The 27,713-nt window shown below is 42.2% G+C and overlaps 2 protein-coding genes across 3 annotated transcripts; one reads left to right on the top strand and one right to left on the bottom strand.

The window, feature by feature from the left end:
- On the top strand, nucleotides 1-18,979 carry LOC109401435 (cilia- and flagella-associated protein 251). Of its 2 annotated transcripts, XM_062851206.1 has the most exons (13): nucleotides 2-194; nucleotides 249-404; nucleotides 467-737; nucleotides 800-1,312; nucleotides 1,375-1,576; nucleotides 9,357-9,496; nucleotides 9,562-9,713; nucleotides 9,775-9,909; nucleotides 9,979-10,218; nucleotides 10,286-10,491; nucleotides 14,046-14,205; nucleotides 14,353-14,427; nucleotides 17,433-18,979. In XM_062851206.1, exons 1-13 carry the CDS (start codon nucleotides 123-125, stop codon nucleotides 17,754-17,756), a joined length of 2,646 nt encoding a protein of 881 aa, XP_062707190.1. In that variant the 5' UTR covers nucleotides 2-122; the 3' UTR covers nucleotides 17,757-18,979. The 2 variants fall into 2 exon arrangements, with proteins under 2 accessions (XP_062707191.1, XP_062707190.1); XM_062851207.1 differs by lacking the exon at nucleotides 14,353-14,427 and having other exon boundaries at nucleotides 1-194.
- LOC109404654 (wee1-like protein kinase) lies at nucleotides 18,253-27,713 on the bottom strand. The gene is made up of 4 exons (XM_019677581.3): nucleotides 27,272-27,713; nucleotides 25,689-27,213; nucleotides 25,461-25,603; nucleotides 18,253-19,091 (listed from the first exon to the last, which is right to left on the bottom strand). The coding sequence occupies exons 2-4, from the start codon at nucleotides 27,203-27,205 to the stop codon at nucleotides 18,946-18,948; spliced, it is 1,806 nt and encodes a 601-aa protein (XP_019533126.1). The 5' UTR covers nucleotides 27,206-27,213; nucleotides 27,272-27,713; the 3' UTR covers nucleotides 18,253-18,945.

Below are 27,713 nucleotides of genomic sequence, written 5' to 3' on the forward strand. Positions count from 1 at the left end.
CAAAATCCATTCATAGCAACCGCTGATAACAATAACCAAATCAAGTACACTAGCAAGTGCATACTGACTAGGAAGATACAAAAATTGATTGTTGAATAAATTTAAGAATTGAAGTTCACGTAATGGGTGAAATAGTGCCTTACACTGAAAAGACCGAATCTTTCGAAGATCTCCAGCATCGATGCCAACCATTTGTAATACGTAACACTAACTGAAGCACCTTTGCTAACGAAAGTTCACTGTTTCAGAAACTGGAATGGATCTTCGGATTCAACCCAAGAATTCCCGTGGTCAACCTGACGAGTAGCCGCGAGGTCAAAGAGATGGTCATGGCTTCAGGGAATTCTATGATTTTCTACAAATTTGAGAATCAAGTGGAGTCTATTCAAACCTTGGTTGGTCATGTAAGTTTAATTTTGTGCACATTTTTTCCAGATATTCGTATACAGATTTTCGCTTATTTCAGAAAGGCTCTATCAATACGATAACCGTTGATGGCAGTGGTCGCTTCGTTGCATCATCAGACAGCACCTACTGTATCAATATTTGGGATCGAGAAGCAGTTCCGGACGGACCACCCGTTGCCATTCGGACCATTTATGAACCATTGAAAGCGAACGAGATCAATACGGTGGGACTGAGTCACGATGCGAGATACCTGATTGCGGCTTGCAGTGGATCTCAGCAGCAACTTCTGTTGATATGGCAGTGGACCGTCGGTAACGACAGTCCTGATGGTAGCGAAGCATTGCATAAACTTTGTTTCATTAATAAGTGTATGCTAAATTTTTATTTCTAGACTGTATTTCTTTGCCACCACGACTGGGTAAAACGAAAAACATTAGATTTTGCACAGATCTTGGAAGAAAAAATCATTTCGTAGTCACTATGGAAAACGCTGTTATCTTTGGATATTTTGACTCGAAAAATCAAAAGCTTCACATAGAGGTGCCAAAAAAGCATGGATTTCAGGATTACAATGATTCAACTTTCGTCGATGACACCTCCAGGGCTGTATCGGTCACGGCCGCTGGTATGGCTATTATCTGGAGTGATGACAAAAAAGTATTTACTCCCATAAAGAAGCAGTTCCTGAAGTATCTCCATCTGAAATACGCATCGATCAATGTGATAAAGTGTTGTGATCAAAAGCTAGTGACCGGTGATGACGATGGAGAGATTAGGTTCTATGACATCCACATGAGGATTCTTTATTGGTTCAAACAGGAAGATCCGGAGCCAATTCGAACAATTTCGTTCAACATCTTGTCGAGAAAGTACGTTTTGGACAACGGGCAAGAGCATTCGCCAGGTAGGCTCATGGTTTTAGAAAATTAAGAAAATATTGTGTCATATAAAAATTTTATATATCAGAGGACACCGACGAGGAAGTGCTATCCTACGATGCATTACCAAGAGACGTGTCTCTTGAAGGAAACCCTGTCATTATAAGGAATTTTGTGATGGCTACCAAAACTGGACATCTTTTTGATGTCGATATCGTACAGAACAAAATCCAGGAGCTGTATTATTCTTCAGGGAGTATTATCACTTCGTTTGACGTTCATCCTGTCGAGTAAGTAAACATACAATATTTACCAAACGTTTATTGCGATGTTCAAGCACATACAAATAGTATTGTATTACACATTTCAACAGGATCACCAGCTGAAAAAAAAAATCCTCTATATGATTGCTCTTCCGAACTTTGCTGGCATGGTTCTTTTTTTCATGTCGAGTCTACATTGTCCACATCATACGTGTTCATTGAAGTATAGTTTCCACCTTTCGATCGCTTCACGTTGGTCCGTCAAGAAGCATCCGTTTTTGTCCCTGCATATTTCGGCTTGCGGCACGGTTGCGTTTAAACAGATCTTCTGTGGTTCTTCAGAACGGCAGAGAAGTTCCATCACTTCAAGTCAGCGTTTTTCTCTTCAGATCCCCGGTTAAACTAATCATTTCAAACCTTTAGAAACGTGTTTTGAGCGCTTCGAGCAAAGACAAAAGTTGTGGGCATGTAAAGGCCCTGAAGGGAGCAAACTCTGCCAGGCAATGCGGAGTGGAAGGCCACAACGTCAGAGAGTGCAACTCGGCACTAAAATTTGCACCTGATTTGCACGGCGAATGAGAGTCACACAACAAGCGGACTTAAACGTCCAGGCATACGCGGAGGACGAAATAACCGACGGTAGTGTAGATTTGCGGAGCAGATTAACCCTTGTAAGCTGTTGGGGTCAATATGGCTCAGATAGGCACACTGGACGTGCACTACACCTGCGTAATTGTCAATCCTAACATCCTAGGAGGGCTTAGTAGGCCTATTTACTAGCGGACCCATTAGCGCATCGCTCCTGGCAACGGCATATGCAGCTACTACATATGATGGTGGCCTGTAGACTAGTTTTCGTCTATGCTAGACACGCTATCAAGCGCACTAATGGAATTGAGTCCCGTGATCATCGGTGGAGATTTTAGCGCCTGGGCGGTCGAGAAGGGTAGCCGTTCAACTAACGCGAGATCCTGGGCTCTACTCGAAGCTATGGCTGGACTGAACATGGATATCGCAAACTTAGGTGACAGCAAAATCTACATTAGGAATGGTGCAGATTCCATTATTGATGTGACCTTCTGAAGCGATACGGTGAAATACCGAGGAAGACAGCTGCCGATACCGAGGGTAGTTGACAGCCATCGGGAATTGCTACCTCGCGCTTCGATACGCATTTGTGGAGCGATGACTAATAGAGGGTAACACCGATGATCTATCCAGCGATGATCTAGTCGGAACCCTAAGTCGTGTATGTGACGCCGCAATGTCAAGGCAATCCCTACCCAGAAATGGACGCAAACCGATATACTGGTGGTGTCCAGAAATCTCAGAACTACGCGCATCCTGCTTAAGAGCTAGAAGGAGGATACAAAGAGCTCTCACCGATGAGGTTAGAATGGAATGAAATGGGGCCTACTGTAACAGGGCAGATAAACTGGTACTGAACAAAGAGATTAATGAACGTAAGCGAACGTGCTTCGAAAATCTCTGTCAGGCAGCCAACACGATTCCATGGGGTGATGCCTACAGAGTAGTTATGGCAGGATTCATGGCCAAAATGAAGGAGGCGTCAGCACCCCCAGAACGCTCCCTCGGGATGCTGCAGAAGAACGTAGAAACGCTGTTTCCGCGCCACGATACAAGACCGTGGGTCTCCGTCCTCTATGGCCAAACCGACCAAGGCGAAGTCGCCTCGGTGACGAATGACGAACTCAGTGCAATAGACAAGGCTCGGTGTATCGGTGTACCCCGACAAGAGCCATCAAGATGGCCATCGAGATTCGTGGCTTATCATGACATGTTCAGAATGGCTGCAGATGTGCCTAGACAGAGGTGAATTTCCGGAGAGGTGGAAAAGGCAAAGATTGGTTCTACTGCCCAAATCCGGGAAGCCACCTGGCAACCCGTCGGCATACAGACTTATCTGCCTTCTGGAAACAGCCGGAAAATTGTTGGAACGGATCATTCTGTCGAGGCAGATGATCCATACCGAGAAACCCGATGACTCTGGCCTCTCGGATAACCATTTCGGCTTCCGGAAGGTTCGATCGACGCACGGTGGACGCTAACTATTAGGGCTGTAACCAAAGCGGCCGAGATAGCGCTCTAAAAAAGCGAGCAGGAATGCGCTACGCGCGATCGTCAACCAGGACGTAAAGAATGCGTCAGCTGGGCTGCCATCGAGTGTGCCATACATCACCTAGCAGTCCCATTTAGCCTATGCCGGATACAGGAGATACTTCCAGAATAGGGTGCTGCTAATCTATGACACCAAGGAAGGCGAGAGGAGCTACAACATCACCGAGGGGGTACCTCAGGGGTCCATTCTGGGCCCAGTACTATGGAACGTGGCGTACGATGGCGTATTGAGGCTCAAACTTTCACCGGGCGTAAAGCTGGTCGTCTTTGCCGATGATATTACCCTCGTGGTATTCGGTGAGTCGATAGAGGAAGTGGAACTGACAGCAAAGCACGCAATTGGCATAGTGGCAGACTGGGTCGAGACAGTCGACACTCGCGCACCACAAAACGGAGGTGGTGATGGTAAACAATCGCAAGTCTGTACAACAGGCGAGTGCATTATAAACTCGACGATAAAATTCGGTAGCCACGTGGAATTTGCCTGCAAAAGGGCAAGCATGGCAATAATGGCACTGTCGAAAGATAATGTAAAATAGCTCGGCAATAGTCTCGAGTCAACGTAAGCTGCTCGCTACAGTATGGCAACGCTGCATGATCGATAAACTACGCTGGCCATAAACTACGTAGACCCTGATGGGGAAGGGGGGAAGGGTTTGGTCTGGCCAAAGTCTACGGTTCATACAAATTTCCAAAATTTTGTATGGACGAAAGTGTACGACGGGGGGTCTGAGATTGCCAAAGTTAAGTCTACTTGTTTATTGACAGCGTCATAAACAGGGTTACGGCAAGGTGATGGTCTTTCGTGCTTGCTGTTCAACATTGCTTTAGAGGGTGTAATTAGGAGAGCGGGGATAAACACGAGTGGAACGATTTTCAAAAGTCCATTCAGCTGCTTGGTTTCGCTGATGATATTGATATTATTGCTTGTAAATTTGAGACGGCGATGGCGGAAACGTACATCCGACTAAAGAGTGAAGCCAGGCGAATAGGATTAGTCATTAATGTGTCGAAGACAAAGTATATGATGACAAAGGGCTCTAGGGAGGAATCACCGCACCCGCCACCCCGAAATTATATCGACGGTGATGAAATCGAGGCGGTTGAAGTATTCGTGTACTTGGGCTCACTGGTGACCGCCGACAACGACACCAGCAGAGAAATTCAGAGGCGCATTGTGGCAGGAAATCGTGCTTACTTTGGACTCCGCAGAACTCTACGGTCGAATAAAGTCCGCCGTAACACGAAGTTAACTATCTACAAAACGCTGATTAGACCGGTCGTCCTCTATGGGCACGAAACATGGACCCTACGTGCAGAGGACCAACGCGCCCTTGGAGTTTTCGAACGGAAGGTGTTGTGTACCATCTACGGCGGAGTGCAGATGGAAGACGGGACTTGGAGAAGGCGAATGAACCTCGAGCTGCATCAGCTGCTGAGCGAACCAACCATCGTCCATGCCGCGAAAATCGGGAGGCTACGGTGGACGGGTGCCGTAATCAGGATGTCGGATAGCAACCCGACTAAAATGGTTTTCGAGTGTCATCCGACCGGTACAAGAAGACGTGGTGCGCAGCGAGCTAGGTGGGTCGACCACAGGGCCGGATCTAAGGGGTGGCCGGGGGGGGGGGGGACCGGGCCCCCGGCCCCCACATTTTAGGGGCACCCACAAAAACCTTTTTTGGTTGCTAACATTAGCTCTATTTTTCATATTGCTCAAGTAATGTTCGAAAGTAAGGAAAAACATGTTTGGTCATCTCTCCGAGGGGCCTCCACATCCGCTCGGGCCCCGGGCCCCACAATCCTTAATCCGGGCCTGTCGACCAAGTGGAGGACGATCTGCGGACCCTACGCAGAGTGCGGAACTGGAGACAAACAGCCATGGACCGAGTGGAATGGAGACGGCTACTATGTACAGCAGAGGCTACCCCGTCCTTAGCCTGATCGGTAAGGTAAGTAAGCCTAGTGGTGAACCGAAACGTAAACCGGTTCGAGAGTACCCACAGGCTTAGGGTGAGCAACCAAAAGTTCGGATAAAATAGCATGTTTGGGCTTAATCAGCTATTCGAAGCAAGATGAATAGCATTCTATTCAGCTCACTTTTTAAATAATTAACCGAACTTGAGTTCACAAAAAGTAAACTAGTGTCGCTGAAAGGAACGCTGTTCAGCTTAAAAATAAGCTTCGAAGAAATTATAAAAAAAATGTGTTTATGACCCGTTTATATATGTGATAATAATGCGTGACAATATTATGTCGGACAATTTATTCCACGCTAGTATCGTTTACATTGCCGCTAAAAATTCAGCTGCTAAATCTGGGACAATAAATTGTCCGACTGTGTTGGTACCAAACTATCGTAATGTAAACACTTCCCTATCTGCTAATAAAATTGGCGTGATGGTATAATTAGCTGACAATTCGTCTGGCGGACCGTTTACATGATGCTAATTGCTATTTGGAATGCGACCAGGGTTTTGTTGAATAGTCCCTCTGTTATTGGCTGTTTCCGGTCAAAATGGATTTTTAGGCGGAATTACTTTATATCTTCCAACGTTTCGGCCCTTGGTTTGGGCCTTCCTCAGGGAGGTTATAGGTGTACCGCTAGAGTTTCATAGCTATGAAACTCTAGCGGTACACCTATAACCTCCCTGAGGAAGGCCCAAACCAAGGGCCGAAACGTTGGAAGATATAAAGTAATTCCGCCTAAAAATCCATTTTGACCGGAAACAGCCAATAACAGAGGGATGCTAATTGCACTGCAAAATATTTGTGCTGGTAATCAGCAAACTTTGCTGATTTTTGGCGTGCTGATTGCATTCAGCAATACAAATTACTGAGTATCAGCAATGATTTTAATAAGAAATAAGAAGAAGACCGACGAATGTAAACAATAAGCGAAGACGGCTAATAACAAGACAGACAGCTCCCACCCTGTCGCAGGCGACATGGTTGAAACGCCCTCAACGATTCACAGGAACATTAAAACATTAATGTGTGCGTGTACATGCTAATATGTACACAGAAATTGCAACATCTCACGCACACTGATTCATGATGTTGTTCCCTGAAGTCGTTCGCGGCGTTAGTGTGCTTGTAGCTCCCAAGGTATATGGAGCAAGAGGGTAGATGTCTGTCTTGTTATTAGCCGTCTTCGCAATAAGTCAAATGATTGATTTGTTTCAATACTTTACAGGAAAAATATAGAAACGGAGCCAAAACTACTTTTAGTATTTTTTACGGCGTGTGCCAATGATAGGAACCCTGTACCAGTTATGGACACATTTGTTAATTTGGGTTCCACTTCGCACTATTTACATGCATTCCTTATGGGAGTTGCCATAACTGGTACACTATGGCGAAATAGGGTGCAAGGAGGCCGAAAAGTTAAGGAAAATGATTTATTTCTACCATAATTTGAGCAGATTGTGAAGTTTGAATGATTGCAATCATCTTTTGTGATCGTGATCTGTTGTTCACGATTTTTTTCTTGATGATTTGCATCTTTAAAGGTTGAAAATCAACTATGGCGAATTTGAAGTACTATCACCGACGAACCGACGTGACAGTGGCGATCCAAAACTGTCCCCCCCTAATTTAACGGTCGACCAGCGAAGCGAGCGATCGCTTCTGTCAAATCAGCACAGACGCGAACCGTTTCCTATATGAACACACGGGGGTTTGGTGTCGAGCTAACAAATCATCGCGAGCCGTTATAGAGGTGGCGATAGTGTTCGGCTATTTTTCATCATGGCGTTGCGGACAACAAATTTGAATTTATTTGTTCTAGCTGTCACGTCGGTTCGTCGGTGGTACTATAGCCATGACTGGTACACTGAGCCTATTTGAAGTCGAAAGTTCGAAATAAGTTCACGTGGAACTTTTTGTGAACTTACACAGTTTGACATTTTCAGTTTGTTGTGGTTCGCAGTGCAAAGCAATACATTAGGGCCAGTGTATCGACTTTCAGAAAAGATTATAAGTTTAAAAAAAAAGCACAGCCAAAAAAAAAACTCCGGCGGAATCCGAGGTGGAACAGTTGTTCGCTGCGGGGGCAGCCTTTGAGCCACACAATACGGATGCTTTGCGTTGATTACAAGTAAGTACGTTGAAATATTATAGTGAATCAAAGTGTGCTTGTGAAATTAGCACAAGCTGTGGCTGCTGAGCTCGATTTTCGAGTGATTTACTTGAATGAGAACTTCTCCCGAGCTCCGCTGTCGCCGAAGCTCTAGTGAAGTTCACTTTTGGTACGATTAATATTTATCTGAACTTTGAGTAGTAAGTTCAAAACAAGTTCGAAACAATATCGAAACGGAACATTTGAAGTTGTTGGAACACGTCCAAATGAACTATATTTGAACTTTAGAGGCACGCAAACGTTCAACTTGAGTTCGGTTAAATTTTAATTGAACTCTGCTCAAAAGTTGAAAGTAATTTTTTTCTGGACATCTTTTCTACTTTAATGTCGTTTTGAAGAGAAGTCAAAAGCTTGTACAGGTACTTCCAAGTTCATAAACAATACATGAGTAACTTTTTGGAGAATTAAGTTCAACGAAACCGGAATTGAACCAAACTTGAACTTCTGAGATCGGTCTTCAAATGGAATCCGAACTTTTGGTTGCTTGGGCAGCGCATACCGCACGGTCTCACAGGGCGCGGTATGTGTGCTAGCGACAGCGAGCATGATGCCCATAGCACTAGTGGTGGCAGAGGACGAAGAGTGTTTCGAGCGACGCGATACAAAAAGCGCGAGACAGATTGCCAGACCATCGTTGAAATGGCAGAAAGAATCCTCCAACAAGAGTAGATGGACACACAGACTCATACCGAGCGTGTCCAAGTGGACGAGCAGACCCCATGGCGAGGTGAATTTTAACTTCACACAATTGCTGTCAGGCCTGGGGTGTTTTAGGTGGTATCTACACAGATTCGGACACACAAGTCTCCCCGCATGTCCGGAGTGTGCAGACTGCGACGAGAACGGGGAGCATGTGCTCTCTGAATGCCCACGTTTCGTGGAGCAATGATCGAGTATGCAGAACGTATGCGGTAGAGATATCACTCCGGACCACATTGTTGAAAGGATGTGTACTGGGATGAATAGGTGGGATTCCGTAACTTCCAGGGTCCCCGAATCGCACTTGAACTACAGAGAAAATGGCGGGCAGACCAACAGCAAGTTAAGTTAACCCCTCCCCCTCCTCTTCCAGTGGATTGGATCCCACGGGTAGTCTATAGTACTAGCTAGAACCCAATCTTTCAAGGAAGAGAGAACAACTTAAGGCAGCAACTGGTGGAACGCTTACCAATAGAGAGTATGGTCTCTCCTTTCTGGAAGTCATCCCTAAAGGGCGTATCGCGGAGGTAAGGAAGAAAGAGAATGAGATTTTAATGAGTCGTCCTCGACACAACCCGAGTGCCCACCTCTTGGGTATGTGGTCAGCAGATTTCCTCATTCTATAAAAAAATATTAAATGAGCATGTATCCCTTGACAGACGGAAGTTGATCGAAAGTTGAAAGCACCCGGCAGTGGTTTCAGTTTTGCCTTTGGTCAAAAAAGTCGCCTGTACTTCAGGAGTCCGAAAGTCTCTAATTACTTACTTTTATTTTACAAAAAGTGCTGCTTCACACCAAAATTTGTTTTAAATACCTTTTTTGTTCCAGCTCCCAGCTTTGTTCCTGTGATGGAAATGGTAAAATGACACTATATAACCTCGAAGACAAACAGGCCATTATGAGTTTGAGCGTACCCATCCAGAGAACCCGTCGTGGAAGAATCACCGTGCTCAGCTATTCCCCATGTGGTAGGCAGTGGACTTAGACCTTCTAATCAATACACTTTTGAACACGATACCATTCTTCTATCTAGGAACGTATCTTCTTGGTGGCGCGGAAAACGGTTACATTTGGGTCATCAATCCTGCTACGATGATCATCAGTTCGGATAGTCCGTTGCAAAACACCGTTGAAAAAATAAATTTTCTGAGTTTTTCACCAGACTCAAAATATTTCGTTTTTGTTGTGAGTTGACCTACTTACGTTATTTACAAGGATGGCGTATTTAGTATTAAGATTCTTCCAGGATGATGAAGGTTGTATTGGTTTACTCCATCGGGAATATGAATGCTGGAAACTCATCGGCAGATGTTTATCCCACAAAGTGGTAGACATATTATTTATATCAAACGAAAAATTTCTTACGATTGGAGACGACAGGGTAAGACACTAGTTATCTTTCTACGCATACTCTATAACAATTTTTGGATACTTTCGTTCGTATTTTCAGCATTTAGTCCAGTATAAAATCGACGCAAACGAAACAGTGGGCACGGATAGGCTGATGATTGACGAACGTTTTAAAATTGAACAATCGGCTCATAGCACAGCGTTTCTACTGCTACCATCAGATCAACTATTGGTGGCAAACGATCAATTCAAATTCAAGATATTCAATCTAAATTCATCGTTTGGCATATTACATACCTTCTTGGCGCCCTTTCACGATGGACCAATTCGAAAACTATCTGTCAGTATCTATACCAAAATATAATAAGTGTAACCCAGTTCAATCAATGCTTCTTTCTATTCTACAGCTTTTACCCGGAGATCACTTCTTCACGTTTATGACTGATAAAAACATCTACATTCATCAACTACCAATCGATGGCAATCCATTCAAATATTTGGGGACTTTTTCTCATCCCAAGAAGCTGCGGGCTATGCATAACATGCGAGACCATTTTGTGTTCTGCTACGGGGAGGGAGATCATGGCATCAGCATGTGGAGGATCAATGCTATGTAAGTTTCAGGTACACCTTCGAATTCCTCTTCTTTTTGTAAAAAAAGTAGATGAATTCCAAAGTATGCCCAAGCATTCCTAGGAATTGAAATTCATTTTAAAATCCCGAATTTAATTTAAAAAAGCTATCTTCATTTTATTCCGGGCAATACACCAGATAATGTAGTTTCATGGATAGGAATTCCAGACAACACCTAGTCGAGTCAGCGGATCCAACAGAAATTATTAAATATTTGCAAATTAAAGGATTCAAACAATATAATAACAATAACATTTCCACGGCACGGTAAAGGCTGGGTATGCTGCGCAATTCAGATCCCATTGTGATCCACTAGCTTCTGCCCACAACTCCTATCCCTACCTCCACGCGGTACCGTCCGGAAACTATGAGCAACCTTAGGGAAGATCGGGTAACCATCCCCGGTGGGAACTTTGGTCGTAGGCTGACAGGGAAGGGGGGGGGGGCTTGCTTCGGCATACCTGGGCGTCTGTTCTCCAGGAAGAGCGGCTCACAACAGCGTCTGATCCCCATGTTAGGGGCGGCTGATCTACGTCCGAGTGCCAGGGAAGGATTCTATGCTCAACTGCGCACTATGGTCCTCCGGAAAGTAGGGGGTTGGTGTCAGGCCCTACGAGCCAGCCGTAAAAAACCATTGTAGCGGGAAATCAGCAACAGAATAATACGAACCGAGACCAACGGCAACGACCCCAGCGAACAAAAAGGACTTGCGATTGGAAACTCGGTACGTGAAACTGCCGATCTCTCAACTTCATTGGGAGCACCCGCATACTCGCCGATCTACTGAAGGACCGCGGGTTCAGCATCGTAGCACTGCAGGAGGTTTGTTGGACAGGATCCATGGCGCGAACGTTTAGAGGTAATCATACCATCTACCAGAGCTGAGGCAACACACGCGAGCTGGGAACAGCTTTCATTGTGATGGGTGATATGCAGAGGCGCGTTATCAGTTGGTGGCTGATCGACGAAAGAATGTGCAGGTTGAGGATCAAGGGCCGATTCTTCAACTTCAGCATAATAAACGTGCACAGCCCACACTCCGGAAGTACTGCTGATGACAAGGACGCATTTTACGCGCAGCTCGAACGCGAGTACCGTCGCTGCCCAAGCCACGACGTCAAGATCATCATAGGAGATTTAAACGCTCAGGTAGGCAAGGAGGAGGAATTCAGACCGACGATTGGTAAGTTCAGCGCCCACCTAGAGCGACTGAAGCAATCGGATGTCGCCTCAGCATACGCGCAGAATCTCGAAGGCGCGTTGCCAGACGAGGGCGAGCTCGATGAGGCCCCTCTAGAGGACTGCTGGAGTACAGTGAAAGCAGCCATCAACGACGCAGCAGAGAGCACCATCGGGTACGTGGAATGGAATCGACGGAACGAATGGTTCGACAAAGAGTGCAGAACGGTTTTGGAGGAGAAGAACGCAGCGAGGGCGGTAATGCTGCAGCAAGGGACTCGACAGAACGTGGAACGTTACAAACAGCAGCGGAAACTGCAGAGCCGCCTCTTTCGGGAGAAAAAGCGACACCTGGAAGAAGCGGAGTGTGAAGAAATGGAACTGCTGTGCCGTTCCCAAGAAACACGGAAGTTCTATCAGAAGCTCAACGCATCCCGCAACGGCTTCGTGCCGCGAGCCGAAATTTGCAGGGATAAAGACGGAGGCCTCTTGACGGACGGACGTGAGGTGTGCGAAAGGTGGAAGCAGCACTTCGATCAGCACCTGAACGGCGTGGAGAACGTAGGCACGGGAGCCCACGGCAACGGAAGGAACGACGACGCCAGTGCAGCGGAGGACGGAAATGAACCAACTCCCACGCTGAGGGAAGTTAAGGATGCCATTCACTAGCTCAAAACCAACAAAGCAGCTGGTAAGGCTGGTATCGCAGCTGAACTCATCAAGGTGGGCCCAGAAAAGTTGGCCACCTGTCTGCGTCGGCTGATAGTCAGGATGTGGGAAAGCGAACAGCTGCCGGAGGAGTGGAAGGAAAGGGAGATCTGCCACATTCGCAAGAAAGGCAACCATTTGGCATGTGCGAACTTCAGGGTGATCACTATTTTGAATGCTGCCTACAAAGTGCTATACCAGATCATCTTCCGTCGTCTGTCACCTATAACGAATGAGCTCGTGGGAAGTTATCAAGCTGGCTTCATCGACGGCCGGTCGACAACGGACCAGATCTTTACCGTACGGCAAATCCTCCAGAAATGCCGTGAATACCAGGTCCCAACGCACCACCTGTTCATCGACTTCAAAGCGGCATACGGCAGTATCGACCGCGCAGAGCTATGGAGAATCATGGACGAAAACGGCTTTCCTGGGAAGCTGACTAGACTGATTAAAGCGAGATTAAAGCAACGATGGACGATGTGCAAAACTGCGTAAGGGTTTCGGGTGAACTATCCAGTTTATTCGAATCTCGCCGGGGACTGCGACAAGGTGACGGACTCTCATGCCTACTCTTCAACATCGCTCTGGAAGGTGTGATGCGACGAGCCGGGCTCAACAGCCGGGGAACGATTTTCACAAAATCCGGTCAATTTGTGTGCTTTGCGGACGACATGGACATTATCGCTAGAACATTTGGAACGGTGGCAGAGCTGTACACCCGCCTGAAACGCGAAGCAGCAAAGGTCGGACTGGTGGTGAATGCCTCAAAAACAAAGTACATGCTGGTAGGCGGAACCGAACACGACCGGATCCGTCTGGGTAGTAATGTTACGATAGACGGGGATACTTTCGAGGTGATGGAGGAATTCGTCTACCTCGGATCCTTACTGACGGCTGACAACAACGTGAGCCGTGAAATTCGGAGGCGCATCATCAGCGGAAGTCGGGCCTACTACGGGCTCCAGAAGAAACTGCGGTCGAAAAAGATTCACCCACGCACCAAATGCACCATGTACAAAACGCTAATAAGACCGGTGATCCTCTACGGGCACGAGACATAACCATGCTCGAGGAGGACCTACAAGCACTCGGAGTTTTCGAGCGACGCGTGCTAAGAACGATCTTCGGCGGTGCGCAGGATAACGGTGTGTGGCGGAGAAGGATGAACCACGAGCTCGCTGCACTTTACGGCGAACCCAGCATCCAGAAGGTGGTCAAAGCCGGAAGGATACGGTGGACAGGGCATGTTGTAAGAATGCCGGACAACAACCCTGCAAAGCTGGTGTTTGCAACGGATCCGGTTGGCACAAGAAGGCGTGGAGCGCAGAGAGCACGATGGGCGGACCAGGTGGAGCGTGACTTGGCGATCATTGGGCGCGACCGAGGATGGAGAGCGGCAGCCACAAACCGAATATTGTGGCGTACTATTGTTGATTATGTCTTGTCTTAATGATGTTGAACAAATAAATGTATGTATGTAATAACATTTCCCTCGAGAAAAAAATGTAAAAACAAACTTTTAAAATAAAAATACCGTCAAACGGGGTATCTTGCAACAGGCTGACATAGAATTAATGTGACCTGTTCTTTACGACTTGTTCAAACTAAAAAGGATCCACAACCACAACTTCCTTTTCGTTCTAGACCGCTGATTGAAAATCAAAAGTTTTGCGGGTCCGGTTTGGACCCGTACTGTTCACTTCTTCCCGGTGGCAAAAGCGGATGCTATGTGAAGGAAATGCTGAGCTTATTCTTCTACAACCAAATCTCGCCAAAGCACAACGAAGAAGATACGGACATTTCGGTATGTATTGTTTTCAATAGTTGCAAATTGAAAAAAGGCATGATAAATATATTGTAATGATCAAGTTACATTATATTAGGCTTACCGTTTTACCACAAATTACTTCAATGTTACGCAAAACTTGATACAATTTTCTGCTTTATCCAGATACGCGATGCAATGGATGTTAGAGATGTACCAAACTATATGAGAAGCATTGGGTTTCATATGACTCAATTTGAGGTAAGTTTCAACCGTTATGAATAGAGCACATAGGTTCCCAAACTTTTCGGTTGGCGACTTAAATACCAACAAAGAATAAAAAATTTCATGGAATCGAAAAATTTTAAGATATTCTCAAACAATGACTATAGGGGGATTCACTTAACACCGTAAACTGATTAAACGTCGCGATCACCAAGGCAATCTTTGATTATTTCATTCGCAAAATCATGAAACATTTCAAATAAGCAGAAAATCATGGCTTACGCAGCAATTTAATCTGTTTAGTGAGTACCCCTAATGTATACTTACATACAGGGATGGGAACACTCACTTGGAAAGAGTTACACTCACTTGCTGTTTTCTCATCCCAGAAGCATGCTATCAAAAAACAGTGTATGGAGAACTTTTATTTTGTGGTTTTATCTTAAACTTTCCAGAATAAAGTAAGGGTCGCACACGCATTCCAAAGTCGTGACAGAGCGTTGAAGGCAACTCTACACGAGGTGAGAGTAATTTACATTTACCTCGTGGAGGCTCGCCTTCATAGCCCTCTCATGACTTTGGTATGCGTGTGCGATCCTTAATGTATTCGGCAAAGTTTTAGATAACTTAGGTAAAAGTGCTCCATACACTGTTTTTTGAAAGCATGCTTCTGAGCTAAGAAAATACCAAGTGAATGTAACTCTTTCCAAGTTAATGTTCCCATCGTTGCTTACATATATTTGAATCTGAGCACAATATCTAAAAAAGTTTGATAATGATGAACCTAGGCTTGTTAGGGGACTATTTGTAAGTAAAAAAAATCGTACTGTTCCTTTGAATTCCACTAAGAATTTGCATCCTCTGACAGATACATACAAATATCGACCTAACGGGTGGCCACTAAATAACGGGAATGCTTTTAGCAGCTGATTAAAAACAATAGAAGCGTCCATAGAGTAAACATTTTTTAGACAAAACCATCGTCTATCTATCCACAAAGTCAGCGTATTTTTTATTTTGTGTCAACTTATTCTGTTCTGCAGAAAACGACATTGAAACAGGAAGCACTACCAAAACGCCTTGGACGGCTCTACTGATTGCTCAAAACAACCGTAAAAAAAGTTAATAGTAAACCATTATAAAACTAGAACCCGCCCGGTTTTGTATGAATTCCACATTTCGGCATCCCAAGAAACAGATCCTGAAGGAAATAGAGGAAAACTAGCAAAACCAATAAACATGATATCATTTCACATAATAAAATCTTCTTTTGTGACATAGGCTGGATAAATCAATAGAATGCCTTGTTAAATAACAAATATTTACATCAAATCGCATTTACACATTGAACAACATGTAAATGGTTCGTTATAAAAAAAATAGCACAAAAAAGTTCAACAATGAACCGCAGTGCACAAATTACATCGACACGTTTTGGTGATACAGAAAAATAACATTTTTTGGAAATTCCTATAAATGTCATTTACGGGAAAAGGCTACAACCAAAGCAAAAAATAAAAACAAGTCAGTATCCCCATTTTTTCTTATTACTGTTTGAGTGTGTAGATGCTAAAGGTAGCTGAGAAACCATTTATTTTGACCAACGATTTCACAGACGCAGAAAATGCGTGAAAGTAAACTCTGAAAAGTCATACAAAGCAGTTGCTCCAACATCACTGCAAAAAAATACTGTACAAATTACTACGTTCAACTTTCTTAAATTTTATATTTTCCATGGACGTACATTGTTAAACCTTTATGATAGTTAAATTCAGATTGCCATTTTTAAAGATCATATATTTTTAAGAGCACATTCAAAGCATTCCCGTTATTTAGTGACCACCCGTTAAACTGTAAGGTCGTCTTCAGTGTCTTGTACTTGACTCGAAAGTTTCTTCTAGCTATTAGAGTAAATATTTTAATGAAGCCAATAATACCAACTTCTTTGATGTTTCTTGTAAAAGTAAAAAAAAATAGGGCTCTGTAAACTACATGATTAAAATTTGAAATTGCACAGTGATCAAAAATGTAGCATAGTCGAGAAGAAAAAAAAACAAACATAATGCAAGTTACTGTTTCGATAAGAAAATATATTTCTCGGTTAACTAAAGATTTTTTACTGGAATATTTGATCAATTAAGGCAGTAATAAATTGTAAAATGTAAAATCAATGTAAAAACAAAAGATTTCGGCTCAGTTATGCCCATGTGGCGCCCGAGCCTTCCAAATAAACGAATAAGTAAAAAAAAATGATCAAAAACCTATTATCGGTTTTCTTATTGCAAAAACTTTTGTTTCGAATTTTTCAACTACATATGCAGTAGTAAACGTTAAGCCAACGAATATCTTAATTACTGCACTCGTTTTTATGGTATGACAGCTTTTCCATCTCAAGAATCGAGTGAGCTGAAAAAATAAATTAAATGTGTTCAGAAAAGCTAAGAAATTGTGCGGTAGTTTTTATGTTCCGTAGAAAAAAATAGGAAACTTGATGTCAGAAAAAATGTTGTGCGAATGCCTTTACCGATTTTTCCCAGGTTTTGATAAAGGAATTTCTTACACAACTTGTTGAGTGAGCGAATATGATAAAAAGTTAGAAAAAATTTGGTATTTAGTGATAAATAATGTTGAAATCATAAAAAAAACCTTTGTACAAATGCAAATTTGAAGAATGAAGTGTATTATTAGGTAGAGTACTCGACTTCAAAATATCATGGCAATTGAAAGGAAATACGAAAATACGGGTCACAACTCACAATGTTCTGTATTCTGAAAAAAGTTGGTTGAAATCATCAAAACAGTTCATTTTATTTAATAAACAAAGTGTATTTATAATTTCTGAAACAGTCTATACGATACCTCAATTGTCGCGCAGCGTTTAATCGATGGCTGACAAGCGTCCGATTAAAATTTTTTTTTTTTATTTTGTCGAGAGTCAATAAGTTTGATATCCGCTGATATCCCCATTTCAATTGCACTATATACTCTACTAATTGTTTGTGTTATTTTATGTGTATACGAACTTTGTTTATTTTTATTAGGAAGACAACCTCACCAAAGAAATCGAACAAATGGGAACATTATTCCTCACATTCGAAGAAGTCGTAAAACTGTTTCTAAGCCATAGGACACTAGCGAACCCGGATTGTGAAGAAATTCGAGCGGCGATAACTTTGGCAACGAAAGGAGTTTTTGATCCGGTCGATCTACAGCTATTCAACGAACAGTTGGCCGTCCTCGGCGAGAAGATGGACCCGAAAGCGATGGAGTTCTATTGCCGAGCACTATTTCCAGAGTACACACCTGACACCGAGGCGGACAAATTTCTGGTCCCGTTGGATGAATTGGTAGAAAAACTATGTTAAAAACCGTGTTTTTTTTCTGTTTGGCATATCTCTTTATTTAAATTCTTTTTTCTCTTGGTTTACATAGGAAAATTACTTATCAAAAATATACCTTTTTGGAACATTTTTCTTATCAGCTAACTTTAAACAAGTAGCTACTAACACAAACGGCTGAAACAATTCAACCTCTCCCCTCTTATTAGACAATAAAGATCAATTCTATGGCAATGGGATAGCAAATGGAGGGATAAATGACGAAATCAAGATAGCGATTCGTCATGACTTGCTCTGACGGGAAACACGCATTGGAAGAAACTTAACGCACTATTTACAATCTATGCGGAAACCTGCTCATATCCTAGCTGGTTTACTTAGATTGAGTTCTGAGTAAAACAAATCAGAAAACTAACATTCAGAATAAAGATACATTCAATAACATTACTTTTCCTACGTTAAGAAGGGTTCTTATATTTATAAATCACATCGTCGTTTTGTTTGGGTTTTTGTTTACACCGCAGTTTACACCGCATTTCCTATATTACTAGTCCCAGAGTAGGGCAATGTCTCCTCCTTCTGATATTTTGGACTTATCGTTTGATTGAAATGTAGGTACATCAATATTTGACTGTTAGTTTATCTTCACATACTGTTGTCGTATTATTCCGATGGTTCACATCTCGAAAGGCACGCTTCGCATCAACAAGTCTCACAGCTTAGCTTTTAACACATTGTTTTTAATTCTTTGTTGTGTTGATATTAGATTATCATAACGATTTTGGATAACTTATAATTTACGTTTAATTTAGTTCAACTTTCGCCCAAAACAATGTAACTTTATAACACTTTTTAATCCTGACAAACCTAAATAATTAATCATTTTGTTTCTTGTATAAACGAGTTCAAGACAGTTTTAAACAAACTACTAAAAAATAATTTAGAAATAAGGTCGAAAAAAAAATCCGAAATGAAAAATTAAATTTTGAGTATAAAGACGATTCCAGATTAAAAATACATCCAAAGTAAAAAAAATAAGAAAAGTGTAACACAAATTCGATGTCCGTTTCCGGTTCAGCTTCCCTTTTTTGTGTGATATTCGATATCGAGTTGCTGCTGCTGTACTGTTGCTCTGCCTATCTGGTTGTCCTCTGTGCACGATGATTTCTTCGGCTGCCTTCAATCTGTGTACGGATCGATCGATGAGTGGTGCTGCTTAGTAGTCCTTCCCCTTGCTGTTGTCCCGAATACCCCGTCGCGTTGTGATCAGGTTCGTGGACCGTTTTTTGCGTGAATAGGAACGTAGTTTCCGATCGGATACCGTCAATTCGCGGGTAGCCGAACTTCGACACTTGCGAGTACCTGGAGGCGAAATAAATGAATTTGCATGTTGAGTGAATTTCTAGAATTTTGACATGCCTATCGATGACAGCAGGTCATTAACCTTTTGAATCACTCAGAGGTCGATCTTCTAATTTGCATAGATTTCAATGTTGATTATTAAGGCTATTTCCTCCGGAACTTGCAGAATGGCTTTTGGGGTTAATACTTGAGCATTATTTGAAGGATCATCTGAGGAGGATTTTTTGCTAAATAACCGCAGCCAGCTGCCGTGATAAAAATGTATTATACACTGCTGATAGGGTGAATGAATGTATCATTCCCTGTATGATCAAGATGATAGCTCGAAAGGGTTGTTAAGCACGTTGTATCATATTTTTCTATTAGGGTGGTCGCCAGACAAGCGGTTTCTAAAGATCTTCCAAAGTTTGCTGATAAAGCTGAGGATTGGCCTCTACTATGTTGCCCCCACTCGCATATCAATCCCATTTGACTTTTCTTTTCAGCACTTTTAGGTTATGTAATAGTCATTTATGCAATTCAGTATCATAATTTCTCTTTTATATAACTCATTTTGGTATCATAATGGTCAATTCTTCCGAACTGGTTCATTATGCAACTGAAATGAGTTGTGCTGAAAAAATCAACTTTTTGCAACTCGTTACAAAAATAACTATTTCAACGTACCGTGGGGTGCCCTAATTTCGTGCGGGCCCAAACTTCGTTAACTTCTGACATCTGAGAGCATTATTATCTAATTAACAGCGGAGTCATCCAAAATTTGCTATAACCTCAAAACTGCATTTGATCTCAATACAATTCACAAAAAAAGAAATGAAAAATTTGATTTATGTCAAAGTTTGAAAAATAAATTGCAAAAGAATGCAAATAGCAGATGCCATATTCAGAGGTACGAGAAAATCAACACTCACGGAAGTGAACAAATATTTCGATCTCTATCAAAGGTAAATATTTCAATTTATGCTTGATTATTTCAATTCAATATGTTTTATTATAATACGCAATAAAATTACTTAAAAATGTTATTTTCTTATTTTGTTTCAACATTTTTGTTGTTGGCGAAATTAGGAACCCACAATCTGTATGGGTACCTAATTTCGTGCACTCTTTTTCATGACTTTGTTTTAGAGGCTCATGTGTACACAAATGGCTACAAAGCCATTGTATGATTCGGTTATTAATAATAGTTCTAATAACTATTTTAATTGGTTTAAAATTAGCTAGGGACTGCTCATACACTACGTAGAAAAAAATAAACAAATTTATAAATGTGTGAATACTAAGTAAGCTCGGGATGATTTTGTTTACCCAAACATTGGGAGTAGTAGCTTACAGCCGCTAGTTTCATTCAAGCAAATTATTGCCGTAAGCTTTATTGCCAGAACACAAATTTGGAAGACGACACTTTACCAGAACTAACCTCCCGAGGAATGTGCCTATTAATGACACATAATAGAAACGTAAAAAGCTACAATTAAAAAAATTAATTATTTCACATTACTGATCATCAGTAAAGTTAGTGAACATTTGATTCAAATAGCAAACAATATATTGATTTATTAAGATTTCAATAAAAGAGCAGAACAAACGTCAAAAATACTAAGGGGCCTTCCATATACCACGTGGACAGAAAAATCGTGATTTTTTACCCCCTCCCCTCTCCGCGTGGACAAGCGTGGACATTTCACTGACCCCTAATGACAGTTCAATCGATAAAATGACAGTTCGCCCGGAATAAAAAAAAATCCCCATAAAAAATTTAAATGCATTTTAAAAATAGTTCCCGGGCATCAAAAATGATGAAATTTTGGATTCCGACTAAATTTTGGACGTAGATTCCGAATATGAAATAATATGGATACCCCTAAAGAACCCAATTTTCAGATGACTTATGTTGAGATTTTATGAAAACTATCAAAGATTATATTTCTTTAGTTTATTGCCGAAAAACAATTTTACAGAAACATTTCGAAAGTGCATGGTGCAGTTTGAAAATTCAGTCATAGTGATATGATTATGACTTTGATGTTGCATAGAATATTCAATATTTTAGCAGAAATTACCTGCAAAGTTTCTTCACTTGAACGTATCTATCAGCAGCCAAGGGCTGAAAGTCTCTTCAATAAAGACAAATCAATCAATTGAACGTATCCATAGATATGTTTTTGAAATAGTTTCGAAAATTGATATAAAACTTATACAAATCCATAGAGGATTTGAATTAAAATTCCGATGGAAACTCATTCACTGTTACCATTTACGCTTCATTTTGAAACTTCAGGATTTTGTTTACTATTTTTCACAAGACAGTTCGAAACTCTGATAATTTTTCAAAATAATTTGCTATATAATATTCAAAATTGGTGTGCAATGAAATGATGTTATCCTTTGAGAAGCTGTCCTCAAGTGATTTATTACAAATAACATAACAGAGAACTGTCATGAAGGATATATAAATAAAACGAACGACATAATTTGTAACGTTGATGATTTTTTTAAGCCTATGTTGTCCACGTGGACATTTGACATACCCCCACCCCCCTCTCCGTGGACAACCGTGGACTTTTCTCAGACCCCCTCCCCCCTCTAATTTGTCCACCTGGTATATGGACGGCCCCTAACCCCTAAAACTACAGAAGGATTTTGGAAATCTTAATGTAAACATCCGGGACGAACATGGTAAACAGCAAATATTCACTCATATTTCGTCACAGACATCGATTTCATCTACACGTTATGGTTTCATTGGTATTCTACGAGTATGCTACGTTTTGAAAATTAACATATTTAGGCGAATTCTACGTCTTTTAGAAGAGTGAGCGAAATTTGGACCCATTTTGAACGAAATTTGGAACCCGTGCACGAAATTTGGCACTTTCAAACAAATTAAAACTAATGCTGTAACTATCTTGTATAATGTAAAGTTGCCTAATTTATATTTTTCTTGGGAGCTACTGTAGCTGTAACAGTGTCAGCACTAAATATTATCGAAGAAATTAATCTGATATACTTTATGGTAAAATTTCAGTCGTTTATCAAACTTTGAGAATTCTTAAGTGCACGAAATATAGGCACCTCACGGTTCTTTGAAAACCCATAATAAAAATTGCGGATTTTTATGCCAATGTGCGAAAAAAATACCAAATGATGAGCGTCCAAAATTGAAAGTACCCATATAACAGTCCCATCCCATCATGGATATGTAGGCCCTGTAACACAAACCTGAACAATTTTGTAGAAAACGTGGGTGCCACGTTTGGTATTTTGGGCAGTTTTTGACTGAGTAAATTTCAAACCAATCGACTTGAATTCTGGCACTTCTGCTGGAATCCCAGCCCCAGATGCTTCAAGAGTCTCTCTGCAGAAATTTCTGAAGAAGTCGCTGAGAAGAAATTCCAGGACGAATCCTCAAAAGAATTCTGGAAGGAGTTCCCGAATGAATTCCGGGAAGAATTCCAGAATGAATCCTCAAAGTAATTACAGGAAGAATCACCGAAATAATTCTAGGAGGATCCCTCGGAGGACTTTCAGGAGGAAACCCCGAAAGAACTCCAGAAGAAATTTCCAAAAGAATCCAAGAGGAATCCCCCAAGGAATTCCAGGAGGCATCTCCGAAAAGCATTCAAGATAAATCACTGAAAGAAATCCTGGAGGAATTCTTGAGGTAGCTCCATAAAAAATCCAACAAGGAAATAATAGACATATACCTGATTACATTCCTAAAGCAGTCCTTGAAGGAACTCTTAGAAGAATCCCTGAAGAAACTCCTGTAGGAATTCTTAAACTATATAATTCCTGGAGGCATCCCTGAATCTTCCTGGAAAAGATTTCCGGGACCGATCCTTTGAAGAATCCCAGAAGGAACCTCTTGGAGAAACCCTGAAGAAATTTCTGGACTAATCCCTGAATACATTTCTGAAAAAATCCCTGAAAAAAACTTCTGGAGGTATCCTTGGATTCTCCTGTGAAAATCTCTAAAGAAAATCCTGGGGAGTTTCCTGAAGAAACTACTGAAAAGATCTCCGAATGAAGTTCTGGAGGAAATCCTGAAGGAATTCTGGAGAAATCTATGAAGAACGATCTACCCCACCAAATAACAATTTTGATTTTATCGAAGTTTTTTAGCGATTCAAAAACCCTAACCATAAAACCATTGAGGCCGACTTGAAAGTCCTCTCGAGCTCTTATACGCCGTCAAAAGTACACGTTATGGCTAGTTGGCCCAGTCTTATTATGATCCACAGGACTTCGTATGCAAACCGGCTTAGGATTTCGGGTTGTATCATAGCTTTATCGTATCTCCGATACAACCTTCTGTTTTGCTTATTTTTCACTATCAGTGTTCGATCGTCAGAATAAATTATGCTTGGTTGTTTATCCAGCCGTCAATTGGAAAAATGCCGATCTGGAATTCCGATTTGTTTTACTATTTAATACGTGTTAGGAGACATACCACAGGGAATTAGTGGTGAGACTGTGATAAGGACAAAAAAATAGCGCACCACACAAACTGTTCATTAATTGGAAGTTAAATGAATTTAATTTACTCGGTGAAATGGAGTGCAAAAAAGATTTTTTCAATTTAACGAAGTTTCAAAGACATTAGGTATGTAATTTTTCTGAAAATAAAATGACGGAAACGTATTCAATCGTTAAGTTTGATCTCAAACTGTTCGTGAAATAATAAAATTGAGTGATGATTTTTCAGTATTTTCATGAATTATCCCGGCTAGGCGACATATTTTCCTGATAAAACTCTGTGTTCCTGATGATTTCTCCAATAGGGCTAACTCTCCTGAAGTGGTCATAACTGAGCTCATGATAAAACTAACGGTTTTATCACAGCATTTTTTGGTCTATGTTACGGCCACGAAATCTTTTGTTGGTTTTAAGTACTGCCTAACGGTTGTGTATATTTGTTTACAAAAAAAAATCTATCTGTCAACAACCGTAAATGCAAGTTTTATTGAAATGGTATATCATAAGTGATAAAACCAATTCATGACTACTTGCAAGTCTTCAACTGAAGATGTTTACAGCACAAGTTATATGATTGTTTTATGGAATGCCAAAGGTGCAAAGTAAAAAAACCACCACATAAAACTAATAACTAGCTTTTTTACATGCTCGTATAAAACCAGGATAAAACATGAATAAACCTTCAAGGCATGCTGATTGTTACTTAGGGCCGATTCAAATATGACGTCCATCATTTTTCGAGAATTTTAGACCCCCCCCCCCCTCCCCCCTCTGTCACGCTATTTTGTATACCTTATACATGGAGTGTCACACTTTCCCAGACCCCCCTCCCCCCTGAACGATGGACGTCATATTTGAATGGCCCCTTAGGACGTATTCCCTAAAACTCCTGGAGGAATCTCTGAAGGAACTCCTAGTTTAATACCTGGGGAGCTGCTATAGAAATACCTGAAGGAACTGTTAGCGAAATCACTGAAAAAACTCCTGAAATAAACTTTGAAAAATCTCCATGAGGCATATCGAAGGAATTACAAGAGGAATCCCCGAAGGAATTTCAGAAACGGTCCTTGAAGAAATTCCAGGAGGTATTCCAGAGAAAACTTTAGCAGAAATTTCTTTAAGAATTCCCGAAGGAATCCATGAAAGAATTCCTGCAGAAATTACTGACGGAACTCCTAAGGTAATACCTGAAGGAATTCTAGGAGCCATCCCTGAAGGAGCTCCTGTAGAAACCCTTAATAGAACAACTGGACTGCCCCTCTTGGCATGCCAGTCCCATGTTGTTTTTCATAACGCCTACCTTTTGTGCTGGAACTCCAATTATTTTCAAAAAAATTTTCGCTTCATGCATATCTTTACATAGCATTTTAGCTGTGAAATGAGACGGGAAAAATGTCAAATTTGTTTGAAATGACCTCGTGAGTGGCAAACATGATTCGCATTAGAAAGGACATGGGACTGACGTGGTATACGTCTGCTGGCAAAAGGGGATCGCGCACCCTGAAAGTTTGGTATCTATCTGATTCAGATGAAAGAAGTGGACGAAAACGTCCGTTTCGTTGTGAATTTAGGTAATGCACAAATTTGTTTACCTGTGGTGCAGGAAATGAGGTTGAAAACCCTAGTGCCGAGTTGCAAAACAATATTTCTACGCAAATGAGTCAAAATCTTGCCAGATCAAAAACATTCTTGATTCAAACTTCATACACACACATCATAAACGATAGGCGGACTTGAAGTTAACAATTACTGTAACATACATGGAAACAATCGTTTTCTCAGAAAATACGTTAGAAAACTTGCAAATTCAACTTGGAAGGTAAAGTGCAATTATTTACAAAAGAAAAAAAAATCAAAGAAAGAAATCAACAGTTTAAAAAAATTACTCACTCGGTGTCTGCGCTTGCTCGTACGACTTTAGCATTTTGCTCTGCTCCTTCAACTTTCGCATCAACACCTCGTTCTTCTGCCGTTCCATGCTGAGTTCGAGACAGAGCTGCGCCTTGCTTTTGGAATCGATCGGCGACAGGACCCTAAAATTAACGAAGCAAGATGTGAGATTCAAATGTTTCGTTCCACCCACGCGCGTTTGAACGTCGGTGCGGTGGTGTCACTTACGAATGGTTGAAAATGGTAGTCGAGGAGGGTCGCTTCTCCGGATCGGGATGCATCATCACCTTGATTAGCTCATTGAACTCCCGGCTGATGTTGGGCAGATCGGGGAATGATCCACTCCGCAGCTGGTGCCATTTTGGTCCGTTCTTCGGGAGGGGACCGCCTCCGCCCGCTTCGTACAACGTTATTCCCAGCGAGAAGATGTCCGCTTTGGGAAGATTGGAGAAGTCCTCTTGGAGGATTTCGTTCGGAAGGTATCGACAGTCGCCTTCCTCTACCTGGGGGTCGTTCACCGACGTGACATGACCGAGATCACCGATTTTGTACGTTATTAGGAACTCGTTTTCGAGGTCTTCGAAGATATCTTCGAAACCGTCGTCGGCGTTGTCCGGATGATGCGAAGGACCGGAAGAGCACGACGGACGGATTGGCACTTTGGTGAGGAAAATGTTTCCAGCTTTCAGATCCATATGAACGAGATCGTTCGAGTGAATGTACTTGAGACCCTCGGCGATGTGGAGCAGCAACATTCGCAACTCGGACTCCTTGAGGGTTCGTTCCTGCAGCAGGGTCTGCAAACTTCCGCCGTTGCAGAACTCGTTTTGGATCAGCATGTGATTGTTTTCGGCCCACGCCGAGTAGTATCGAACTACGTTGTCGTGCTTACCGAGGACAGCATGAGCGTAGACTTCGTTTAGAGCCGTCTTCTCGAAGGAACTGCCGGCGACGGGTTTGATACTTCGCTTGATTGCGTAAACACAGCCATCCAATCGATTTATGCACTGGTACACCAATCCGAACTCGCCAACACCGAGCAACGTCAGTTCCACGAACTCTTTCTCATACCGCGAAATGTTTGAGTCTTGCAGAGCTAGCCGTTTCGGGGCCTGCCGGACTTCGGTGTGATCATCTTCCAGCAGGGTTGAAGTCTTGAGTGAGTCATTGCAGGACTTCTGGAAGTAGCCAAAACTTTGCCGGAGAGAGGGTTGATTTACCTTGTTGCTTGGGAAAACGGCCGGAAAACTGGAATTCAACACGGTCTCGCGCATCCGTTTCTTCGTTCGCATGAACATCCCCGGAGGAGTAAACGGATTGACATTTGCTGACGGAATTACGTTCTCAAAATGTGACCGATGCAACGGAACAGCTCGAGGTTTCTCGCTGATGACTTCGTTGGTATCGATTTGTTTGGCAAGCTCAGATTCTTTCGCATTGGCATTGCCCAGCGCTTTCATGAATTTACTTGTTGACTTTTGAATGATCGTCTTTGGAGTGGCTGGCGAATCAAACAGCCGCAGCGCTCGCACTTTCCGATACGGCGGAGAAATTGACGGTTGTTTTCGGGGACTAACTGCCAGCGCTGCCCGCCGGTAATCACTTCCTACCGGATCATTCTCGGGAGACAGCCCAAACGTTAACTTCCGAGGCATCACAATCGACCGGTCCGGCGACGGCAATTCGACACTGGAGTTCATGTCGGGGGACGAATCAACTCCACTGCTTTCCGTGTAGTTATCCATCTACCTACCTATAATAACACAAAATGTTTACCTACACTTCATTTCCAACCCTTTATAAGTACTCACAATTTCATGCAAAAACCAATCACTACTGCTCTGGAATCTCTGGCTGGCGGTCCAGCAAAATAAACATATCAACCGTCCCTCCGAACGAAAATCGCTTCACTCTCAAGGCCAACTGCGGCGGCGGCTTCCAACAGAAACGGGCAAAACAGAAAACGAAAACAACCACCGAGCGTAAGTTTTTACGCAATTTTTCCCACGATATCAACCAAAAATCGGTTGAATTTCACTTTTCACCAACGAAGCTCACTCTAATGCGCACTTTAAGAACAAATTTCGAAATTTTCAACGTTCAGCAACTATTGAAAAATCACTTCGCAAAACTCACGAAATCGGTTGCACAGTATACAGAGGCAGGCAGCCAGAAGAAAAAATCCGTTTGCTCGTCGCTCAGATGTTTTCTTTGCCTTCTTCGCACACGCGTTCGCTTTCGCTGCGGTGTTCG

Source organism: Aedes albopictus, chromosome 2 (genome assembly GCF_035046485.1).
Source record: "Aedes albopictus strain Foshan chromosome 2, AalbF5, whole genome shotgun sequence".
Classification (NCBI taxonomy): Eukaryota; Metazoa; Arthropoda; class Insecta; order Diptera; family Culicidae; genus Aedes; species Aedes albopictus.